The sequence below is a fragment of the Rhineura floridana genome, chromosome 11, assembly GCF_030035675.1.
Source record: "Rhineura floridana isolate rRhiFlo1 chromosome 11, rRhiFlo1.hap2, whole genome shotgun sequence".
Lineage (NCBI taxonomy): Eukaryota > Metazoa > Chordata > Lepidosauria > Squamata > Rhineuridae > Rhineura > Rhineura floridana.
In genome coordinates this window covers 41,836,827-41,848,370 of record NC_084490.1, presented here as the reverse complement: position 1 = coordinate 41,848,370, position 11,544 = coordinate 41,836,827, and the positions used below count along the sequence as shown (strand labels likewise).

The window sequence follows — 11,544 nt, the reverse complement described above, 5'->3', positions numbered from 1 at the left end:
AGATGTTTTGTTGTAACATGTTTTTAAAGATGTTTTGTTTTAATATATTTTGAAATCTGTTATGATGTTTTAGAGTATTTTTAGTGTTTTTGTTTGCTGCCCTGGGCTTCTGCTGGGAGGAAGAGAGGGATATAAATAAAATAATAAATAAATAAACATGAAGAACTAAATTTAAGATTGGAAAAATGAGAAATTGAGGGAAACCTAAATTGAGAGATTTATCCATCCCTAGCTGGAAGGCAGCAGAAATGAGGACAGAGCGGGCTGAGCTAGCACATTCATTCCCACTGGCCCCTCACATGTTTACTTTCGACAATTTATAACTCCTGAAGAGGGCTCGAGTGTTGCATAATATGTATGGGACCAGATGGGAGCCTTGTATGCTTTTTTTTAAAAAACAAAAAACTCTAGCACATATGGTCAGAGTTGTGTCCATGAGAAAAAAAGAGCATTAGGTACTTCTGTAAGAATTACTCAAGAAGGTGTGCCTTATTTCTGTAGGAATTACTCAGGAAGGTGTGCCTTATGTCTGCACGAACACTTTAGGTAAAAGCCTAATCTTCCCCTCTCCCCCACACACATTGACAATGCTGTGTTACCTATAAATAGCACAAATGCACAGACTTTTTCATTGTCACAGCTGTCTATAAACTACAGCTTCTGTCTGCAAAAATACATAGCAGAGAGAATCCCATATAGATCAGGCCACCACTTTAGAATATTTTCCTAGTGAGAGCTGCAATTCAGGACCAAACTAGGCTTGACAAAATTCACACAACTGCAATTCCTGCAATCCATATGGGATAGTCTCTCTTATTTATTTTTGTGGAGAGAGGCTGCAACATATGGGTGAATGTGACAATCAAAAATGCAGTGCATTTTGCGTCATTTCTAAATAACATAATACTATCAATAGACATGGAGCTTTACCAGATATCATTTAAGCCCCCCTCCCAAACAGCTCTCTGTTTAGGGAGAGAATTCCAGGTGCAAATGGCAGCAAGGGCAACATCATTTAAAACAAGAGTGGGGAACCTTTGGCCCTCCAGATGTCCCTGAGCTACAACTCCCATGGGCCAAAGGTCCCCCACACCTGATTTAAGAGAACAGAATACCTTAGGGCAGCCTTTGATCCCCAGATATTGCTGGATGACTCCCATAATCCCTGATCATTGGCCCTTGCTGGGTTTTAAAAAGACAGCAGGTTCACGCCCTTAATCCAGGTAGGGACCCTGGTGGTGGTGGATAGGGAGTTTTAATCCCTTGACCTCCTGTATCTTCTCTTTGTATTGGAATGGAACCTCTCATTTGATGCTAATAGAAGTTTTCCTTTTAATGCAAATCCAAGGCATGGATCCTCCAGTGTGGATCAGCAGAACGGTGGCATGTGTGTGTGTGTATACACATGCACAAATGGTTAAAGCCACTCTAACCCCTGCTAGGGTTCCAGTCTGAATTGGGCCCCTTGCATCAGTTATTTTCTGTTTAAAAACCATGTCTGCAATAGGTATTTGCGAGCCTGGCATCATATTTAATCTGGTCTTTGTACTCATATGTCTCATATGCCATTCTTAAGTGATACAGCTCATATGTATTTTGTATGTAGGTGGAAATGCCAGAATGCAAGACGTAGCTGGAGGAAATCCTTACTGAGGATAGGATTTAATGCACATTAAGGATGTATTAAACTGAAGTAACTGTTTGTGTGAACCAGTGTACCCCAGAGAGTATGGGAAGGATATGCTGCACAAACTATACACATTTGTGTAACTTGTCCTCTTCTGTGCTTAGGTTTTCAAATGATCTGGGATTTTAGCAAAATTCTATGGCAACCAAGTTACCTTGGTAATGGGTTTTCAAAAGACACCCTCCCTGTATATCACTTTATGCACACACAGACTCACTATCGTTTTAATCCATCTCATGCCCTGGAATGGTGCCTCTGATGAATCACAGGCTGCATTTGGACATTACAGTAAACCAGCAGGAATGAGCTGTAGTGAGCATGCTTCCTACTCCCATGCAGGGGGAGGAAAGAGGAGTGCATGAGCCTGATGCTCACTGCTGTTTGTTGCTCCTCAGGCACATGACACTAAACTGGGGTGGGGAGCCCTTTTTCAGTTGAGGTCAATATTCCCTTGGGGGTAATCAAAAAAATGGGTGGGACCAGAGCCAAGAATAGGCGGGGCATCCTCTTTTCAGTTTCTCATTCTGACACTCCATTTCCCTCTACCCCCCATTGCAATCCATTTAAAATTATCCTGAGTGTTGCATGTTCCCCAGCGCTACACCATAGTTTAGTGCACTGTTCTTCAACCTTGGGTCCTCAGATGTTGTTGGACTTCAACTCCCATCGTCCTTGGCTATTGGCTAAGCTGGCAGGGGTTGATGGGAGTTGTAGTCCAACAACATCTGGAGACCCAAGATTGAAGAACATTGGTTTAGCATGATATGCAAACATGGTCACAGTCTCTGAAAAGGCAACCATGGGGTCAAAATAGGATAGTGATATATCAAGCACAGGCCCAGAAAAAAGAGGCTGTCCCTGGTAAATAGGATCAGCTGGAGTATATAGAACAGTTGTTGTCTTGTTATAGCCCTGAGTCCATTACTGAGAAATAAAAGTTGTTCTATTGCCAATTGGACCTAACCCCAGTTTCCCCCCTTCTTTTCATTGTAGGCAGAAAAGGGATATGAAGACCTCAGAGTAAGTGGTTTTACCCTCCTATGAATATTCTGTGTCGCCATTTGCACTTGAGTGGTTTTGTGAAAATGTGAAATCATGATTTCCGCCCCCCTTCTTGCCACAATGTTTGTATTTTGAAGACTCCTTTCCCTCTTCAGCCTCACCTAGTTCTTTATACCTTCTATTGTAGCCTTTTAAAAGTGAGGTGATCTGAAGTACTCACATTATTTTAAAGAGTGTTTAAAAAATCACACTGGCTGACTTTAGGGTGTATTTGGACCCCAGTGAAATTTCCAGTGAAGGATGGAGTAACTTTGTTCCTCAGAGACCACTTTTGTCTGTGTTGTCTGTGTTTGACAATACCAAAGGACCTTGAGCCAAACCCCCCCCCCTTATTCAAAGGAGGTAGAATTTTTCCAAGCAGTAACCGGTGGCACATTCCCCGGGCATTAAACAAACAATTTCTGGGGTATATTTCTGGGGTATATTTTGAGCCCAGGTAGTTTTTTTTTTAATTTCCAGAAGGAAAATTGTAACTGGCTGACATTTGGGGATGTTCTCCAGGTGAAAGTTTGTGACAATGTCCTAGAAGGACAACCCTGTAGGTCTACCCATATGTCAAATAAAAAATAAAAGGCAGAAATTTGCCTTCATGGCTTTCTGCTGGGATATTTTTGGCCCCCAATGGTTTTTTGTTTCCAGAAGGAAAATGGTAAGTGGTAACTGGCTGACATTTGGGGACATTGTATAGGTGACAGATTGTGACAATGTCTTAGAAGGACAGCTCTGTAGGTCTACTCGTCTGTAAATTACACAATAAAAGGTTTTGGGGTTATTTTTGGCCCCCAGTGTTTTTTTTATTTCCAGAAGGAAAACTATAAGTGATAACTGGCTGAAGTTTGGGCATGTTGTACGGGTGAGTTTGTGACAGTGTCCTAGAAAGACACCCCTACAGGTCTACTTGTGTATAAATTACGCAATGAAAAGTGCACCTGGTGTCCAAATGGACCCCGTAACATTGGATGATTAAAACATGGGTAAAGCAACAGACACACAAACACACACGAGTAACGGTATGAGTCACTGGTATTGAATGTATGGATTTTGTCTGTTGATCAGATCCTTGCAGTCCATCTGAAATTTCTGCACTCTGGGCCACAATTATAGGACTGCCCTTACAATTGGGGAAACTGAGGGCACTTCCAGACTGTTGGCATTTTTGGGTGGGATCTAATCACATACAGGTAAATTCAGGTTGTGCCATTTTAATGTTGATTTGGAGCTTTTGCTTAACAAACCTGCTTTTCCAAAAGATCGGACTTTTTTTGCAATAAGGAAAGTGACAGAAAAATGCTCTTGAGAGTGTGGGATAAGACTTGCTTGACACATTGTTGTCTAGTCTCCTGCAAACAAATGAGAATGAATGCTCAGTAAATAGCTGGGGTCACCTAACCTCGCTGCAAACAAATCAAGATGAATGCTCAATAAACAGCTTGTCTGGAAGTGACCTGAGGTGGGCGGGCACCTCAGACAGCAGGCTCTGGGAGTTGGAAGTGGTAGCAACATTTTGATAGAACAGAGCTGTGTGTGCCACATGGCATGCCCTGCACCCCTGAAACTAGCCTAGTGCCCTCAACTGCAGTGGAAGATACCACCAGTGTCCATGTAAAATGCAGTTTCTTGGCTTTTACACATGGAACAGGGTAGGGACAACATCTTGACCTTGGCCTTAGGCAGTAAAATGTCTTGGGGATGACACTGTGTGACGAGGTCATCAAACAAGGGCACACATGCATGTGCAGACAAAAGAGAGGCATCACAGAGTATTTGTGATTCCACAATCCACCAAGCTGTTTTCATGACAACCATTTAATTCAAGCCCCTCCCCCTGTAACCTCATAACCTCTGCAAAGTAGGATGGCCTAATCATATCTGCCTTGCACAGGAATCCCACCCAACATCTTCCTTGCTGTGTGAGTCAGGCAGCCTAGGGACTCCCAGAAGAACCATCAGACTAAAGGACCTCAAACTCAGAAAGGAACATCAAGTAAAAGAAAGGCAAGAGCCAAGCCAAAGAAGCTTTTGGATCTTGGCACATGGTGGGGATGTAGCAACCCAAGGAGCTTAAGGAGAAATGGGTACCGTAAATGAAACTCCAGTTCATTTCTTATTGAATAATGATGGGAATTCCGAACCAGTATCTACTGACTTCTTTGCCCCAACTCAGCAAGAAATCAAGAGCTTTAGGGAGCCTCAGCCATCCTGTTCTGGCCTACAACTAAAGCCTGCATCCAGGTCCAGATCTAAAGGTAGAGATGCCCACAAGCCTTCATTCCCTTGGAAATTCCTTTTGCCGAGGCGTGGTGTCTCCAAAATAATTTTCCAGGTGGTGGCATCTGCTGAGAAACGCTCCGGTGTCTCCCTGCAAGCTATTAAGAAGAGCGTGGCAGCCACTGGCTATGACCTTGAGAAGCGGAAGAATTACTTCAAGAGGGTCTTGAGGGCTTTGGTCGCCAAGGGCTTGTTGAGGAAGCTGACTGGCCGTGGACTTACGGGCTCCTATGCAATCAGCCAGATGATGATGAAGGTGCTGAAGAGGAGGAGGATGAAAAGGAGAACGAGAAGGAAGAGGAGGAGAAAGGCAATGACAAGCCTGAAGCAGAAGAAAGCCTCCAACAGGAGGAGGAGGAAGAGGAGGAGGTCAAGGAGAAAGAAGACCAAGTCACAGAAATCTGAACCATCTGAGGTGCAGAGTCATATGTTGACTACAGGAGGTTTCCATAGCTGAAACTGTGTGTAAGAAGGAAAAAAGAATAAAGTGCCGTATTTCAGCTGTCTTTATTTTTATGCCTGTTATTTGGTCTTGAGATCATCTTTTGAGTCAAATCAAAAGATGAATGAGAAATGTCTGAGGGCAGCTCTGAATGCACACTTGTCTCAGTCTTTTAAGTATTGTAGTCTGATGCAACTGGAAGCTCTGTCTGTCTGTCTCTTTCTCACTGTGCTAGAGGAAGGCAGGATAGGAGACTGTCTCTGCTGATGATATGGTCCTCCCACCCTAGCCAAAAAGGGGTAGAAAGCCACCCAGTTCCTGCAACCTCAGAAATGTTGACTGCATTATGAGATGTGCACATGGAATGGAGTTGTGGTGGGACCAGAGGTGAAACCTGCCTGTTCAGCCACAACCACCACTACAGATGGGCAGATCTATCAATTTAAGTTCCTTTTTGTTTCTTCTTTTTTCAGTCTTAAGTTCAGTTCTCCACATTTCCAGATCAATTTGCAATATTTGTTTAAAAAGCCCTCATTTCTCAGCATTTTAGTTCAGATTTCTCCTAATATACAAATTTTTGCAATTTCCCCTAATACACACGTTTGCAAAGCTACATTCTGTAACAGAATGCATTTTTGTATGTTATTTTCGGTAATATATGCATTTTATGCCCACTTTGCCCTAAGATATGCATTTTTGTACACATTACTCGGCTGGTGAACTGCATTGCAAAATTAGAAAAAGTATGAGTTTTGAAGAATGACTGTGTTGGCCCCATCTATTTGTTATCTCAACAGTAAGGACTTAGGTCTTCTTGCTTCTGAGCACAGCTTCCACTATGATCTATTCAACGTTAGAAGGTAGAAAGCTTTTCCTATCATGCCATTGTAGCCCCTTCCTGCTTCAGTTTATGGCTTTGGGAGTAGTGCCATCTCTCTTGCTTAGTGGACCATCAGTTCTCATCTTTTAGGTTAGACTATTGCCATGTGCTATAGTTGCGGCTGCCTTTAAGGACAGCCCAGAAGTTGCAATTAGTTCAGAATGCACCTGCTGGATACTAACTGGGGTTGGGCATTATATTCATAGGACACATGCTATGCCAGCCACACTGGCTCTCAGTGCAGGCCCAGTTCAGGGTATCTTTTTTTTTTTTTAAACATCCTTTATGGCTTAAGGGATCAGGGTACTTGAAGGACCATTTGTCTCCATATACACCTGTCCTTACATTTCATATCTTCAGCAGAGGACTTCCTCCAGTTGCCCCCCACATCTGAGACGAGCTCTTTGGTGGCTCCCAAGGAGTGAGCCTTCTTGGTTATGGTGGCCTGACTGTGGAATGCTCTCCCCAGAGGTGACTACTGTATCGTCAGAGAATGCCTTGCTAGTTGTGCCGCTTTTTACAATAGATCACTAGGTGACAACACGGAAATAGGCCTTCTCAGCAGTGGCACCTGCTACAAGTGAGGCACCCACAGTAGGGTGCTTGCAAAGACTGTTAAGAATGCATTTAGTTGCTCAGGCTTTTCCTAATTAGTTTTTTTTGGTCCATTTAGATAGTGTATACTGTATATCCCTGAAATTGCTCATCGTTTGTTGTTGATTTTATTTAGATCTTATGTTTATTGATTTTATATGTTTTTAACCTCTTAGTGTTGGAATTTTATTCTGTAAACAGCTTCAGGATCTATGGATGTTAGTCGATGAACAAATAAAGTAACCCCTCGAATCTTTCTCAAAATGAGTCTAATTCCCTTTTATTTTTCTTGTAATTTCGCAGTGGTAAGGCACAATAGGATAACGCAGATAGCTTACTAGATAATGAATGGGTTACCTGGACAAAGAGAATGGACAATTGTGGGGCACCAGCTGTCCCAGTATGCTTCACTATATGGATGATTAAAACAATTAACAGCAGCTCAGTAGCTATGGGAACCAAGCACAAAGGGAGGAAAGCTGGAGGGGAAGGGTGCACTATCTGATTGGCCAGCCTCCATGTTGCATTCTTTGCATTTGATAGTCTTTCCATATCCCCTTACGAATGATCCTACTTCTCGCCCTCTCTCACTGTCCATTTTGAGAAAAGGGCATTTTGGGATTAGGCTGGATTCAGGCAACCTTTACTTAATGTGGGTTTAATCTGAGGCGAGTCGCATTACTGGGATATGGCTTTCAGAGTCAGCCATGTACACTCAGGTCAGTATGCATGACTCTGGTATAGCAGAGGTTTAGACCTTGGAGGTCATCCACATCAACTACCTGCTAGCTGCAAGGAATCTTCTTACTGAAAGCATGTTTGTTGGGAAAGCAGGGGGGAAATCACCCTAATTTCTAGCAATGAACACATTTGGATATAGAGCTGGAAGTCATTTCAAGTGATGGACCCCATTGGAGAGGCTGGGAGTCATTTAAGCTGCTCCAGATAAAATAATCCAGTGGTTGGCCACTGTGAGAACAGGATGCTGTACTAGATGGCCCATTAGTCTGGTCAAGCAGACTCTTCTAGTGTTTTTATGTCCTGATTCTCTTCATACCTTTTAATAAATACAAGGCAGTTTGCCTGAATGAAGCCCGGGTAGAAGTAGAGTGCCCGTGAACATGTGCAACTTGCATGTCCCTCACCACTGAGTCATAATAATTCCCTCCATTTTAGACTGCTTGGGCAGGACCTGTGGCTGGTTCTGTGCAGTATATTACATATAAACAAGTGCTATAAGGTAGCAAGAGTAAATAAAAGTCCTCTTCAACTTACTTGAATTGTTAAACCTGAGATAAGGAGTCTCACTTCTGTGCAATGCCTAACATGCTGTTGGCACTATTGATATCAGGCAGGCACCTTCATTGGATTCTTTTTGTGTGTGTACTGCCTTCAAGTCGATTCCGACTTATGGAGACCCTATGAATAGGGTTTTCATGAGGCTGAGAGGCAGTGACTGGCCCAAGGTCACCCAGGGAGCTTCATGGCTGTGTGGGGATTCGAACCCTGGTCTCCCAGGTCGTAGTCCAACACCTTAACCACTACACCACACATCTGCTTAAAACGTTTCAGGCAAGCTTATCCAGACACACATATGTTTGAAGTGTTCTGACTTTTTTAGTCTGTTGCTGTTTTAATTGTTTTTTTTAAAGTTTTTAATTTCCTGTTTTTAACTGTTTCATCAATCAATTTGATGTCTTTTGTAAACCGATTAGAGGGGTTTTTCAGAATCAAGCGCTATATAAACTTTGTTCAATAAACAAACAAACAAACAAATATTATGTAGTAATAAAAGTAAAATCAACAACATAGTAATTCTCTCTGGGTTAGCTCACACAGCTATTGGATGTGCCCTACAGTCTTTAAAGGGAGAAATCGCCTATTTTATCTTTGTAAATAATATGCTAATCACTCCTGGTTTCTCTGATGATGTAGGTGACTCCACCCCATTTGGGATACTTTAGGAATCCAAACTTCCCTACATGTAATGATGCAATCCACTCATTTCGGACTAATATACTTTGCTATCCATGCAATTTTGCACTTTTCTGAATGTTGTGATGCAGTTCTTGGCAATTTGAAATATATCAAAATACACATCTAATTTCCAGAGAAAATACACATTTAAATAATGTAGTTTGAGTAAAAAAAGTCTATAGGTATCTATTACATAACTTAATAAGCATTTCAATAGGATTTTTTAAAAATCACAGATTAATGTGGAAAAGAGATTGAATAGAATTTTAAAAAATCCTTTCCGATCCCGTCCTATAAAGCAACTTGACGCGATTTCACAGTAATGAATAAGGACAATAAAAACATCCACATCATGGGTAAATTGCAGGTTAAAGAAAAGTGAAAAGGGACTACAGACTGGAAAGAGACAGATTCATCCACCTCTATGCCATATACCTGGAGTCTCCTCTCCCTGTCCTGGCTTCATGTTATTTTCATTTTTTAAAGAAAGAAAAAGCATAGATAGGTGAATTTTAAATACAGGGATTGTTTTATTAGTCATAAGGATGCAGAAGTCACTCTGGAGGACAGGGCAGGCATCCTTCACACTTTGACCTGATTCTGGGAAGCTTGAATAGTTAGCACCCGGTTTTTCTTGGTGGCTCTGTTGGATTCGCCCTTCCCTTGCTTCTTCCCATTGTTCCTGCCATTCCTAGAAGTGGTTGGGCTGCCTTTTGTCTTGGTGGCATCCTTTGCCTTCTTGCCTTTCCCTCTCATCTTTGGCTGATTTTTCTTCTTCCCAATGTTGGGGTTGATCTTGTAGGAGCCTGTTGCTCCCGTCCCTTTCACTTGCCAGAGCTGTCCTTTGGACACCATGTTTTTGATGGATCTCAGGAAATAGTGTTTCTTCTTGTCCATGTTGTAGCCCATGCTGGTCACAATTTTCTTAAGGGCTTGCATGGAAAGGCCAGACTTTTTCTTGCAGGTGGCTACAGCTGTGAAGATCAGCAAGGAAAGATGGGTGGTGGGTAGCTTGGGCACAATGGCTGTTGATGGATTCATCTGCTTCGCAGCTTTTTGGCTCTGATCAGAAGTCATGGCTGTCTTTGTCCCAGGATTTCTGCCTCTCTGTAATGAAGGATCCAGTAGAGAAGGGGGCTCAGAAGAACCTGAGGACTGAGCGTTTTGGGAACTATCAGATTCTTCAGCATCTTCTGATTGTGGGTTTGAGGCCATATTGGTTGAACCTGATTCAGATGCACCTACCGAAGGAACTTCTGGGAATTCATTTGACTCCATCATACTGTTCAGAAAGTATCTTCTGTTTGACTTTTCTTTTCCTTTTGTTTCTGGTTGGATATTTCAGGCAGTTTGGAACTGTCCTGGCATCTATTTGGGAGGGGAAATGTGTCTCCCTTCCTTCCCAGATTTAAATGTGGCTCTTTTCTTTCTCTTTCAGTATGTATTGTCCAGGCATGTCCTCCACGTCCCCAATTTAATGTACACACATTTGGAGGCTTTGTGGCTCCAAAGATCTCTTCACATTCACAACTTCACTCATTCACTCACCCTGTTCTTGCTCTGAGACTTGGGGTTTCCTGAATAAGCAGATGCTGCTTCCTGAGTATCCTTCTTCAAGTGTCAACACACGTCTAGTATCTCTTTTTAACCTCTCACAACAATATTTTGAGTTTGCGTGTTTTGGAGTGTAGAGGAACTCAAGTTGATGGTGCTCAGCTGCAAGGCAAATAAAACCTGTCCATCTCACATACACATTTTGAGTATATAGGTCTGGCTGGTTGTCATGGGAATACAGCTGGGTGCTCTGTGATGTCAACTTGGTACTCTGTGATGTCACGAAAACACTGCCTGAAGTTTTACATCACATGTCTGCCCCTTCTACTTAGTGATTTGGTGTTTTTTTAAACACATTTTGTTTATTTGCTAAACAGTTGCGAGCATTCCCCCTGGGGGAAAAATATAACAATGTTTAGTATTTTTATCCATGCCCAAAGTGGCGGGGGGGAGTGGGATGGTTTCAAAACAGGGGGAGAAGTGGGATGATTAGGGCAGACTCAAATATGTATGAAAATAAATGGAATGCTTACAGGCCCAAATCAAAAGAAGTGGGATGGCAGCCTAGCCTAGGCCACTTTGAACATTGATGTGCATATAACCTTTCATGGACTAGGACACACTTTATTAGATAGTAAATAGCATCTGCCTAAAAGGAGGAAATGCTTCCCCAAAAGAAAACAAAAAGGACACATTGGCATAATATTTGAATATGCTGATTTATAAATATAGATGTAAATTTAGAACTATTGACAATAATTTAAGAACATAAGAACATAAAGAAGAGTCTTGGTGGAATAGGCTAATGGTCCACTTAGTCCAGCATCTTGTTCTCATAGTGGCCAACCAGATGCCCATGGGAAGCCCGAAATCAGGACCTGAGTGGAAGAGCACTCTCCCCTCCTGCGATTTCCAGCGACTGGTATCCAGAAGCATGCTGCCTCTGGCTGTGGAAGCACAGAATAGCCATCATGGCTAGTAGCCATTGATAACCTTATCCTCCAGGAATTTGGCTAATCCTCTATTAAAGCTATCCAAGCTGGTGGACATCACTGCCTCCTGTGGGAGCAAATTCCATAG

General features: G+C 42.4%; 2 protein-coding genes across 3 annotated transcripts in view; both read left to right on the top strand.

Moving 5' to 3' along the window:
* Positions 1-11,544, top strand: part of SGCA (sarcoglycan alpha) — a 37,183-nt gene that overhangs the window by 17,748 nt on the left and 7,891 nt on the right. For both annotated transcript variants that reach the window (XM_061589879.1, XM_061589880.1), the window contains one exon: positions 2,681-2,707. In XM_061589879.1, coding sequence (XP_061445863.1) covers positions 2,681-2,707 — 27 coding nt within the window. The remainder of the gene's footprint in view (positions 1-2,680; positions 2,708-11,544) is intronic.
* Positions 4,717-5,974, top strand: LOC133366605 (histone H1.2-like). The gene has a single exon (XM_061589881.1). The coding sequence runs from the start codon at positions 4,821-4,823 to the stop codon at positions 5,472-5,474; it is 654 nt and encodes a 217-aa protein (XP_061445865.1). The 5' UTR covers positions 4,717-4,820; the 3' UTR covers positions 5,475-5,974.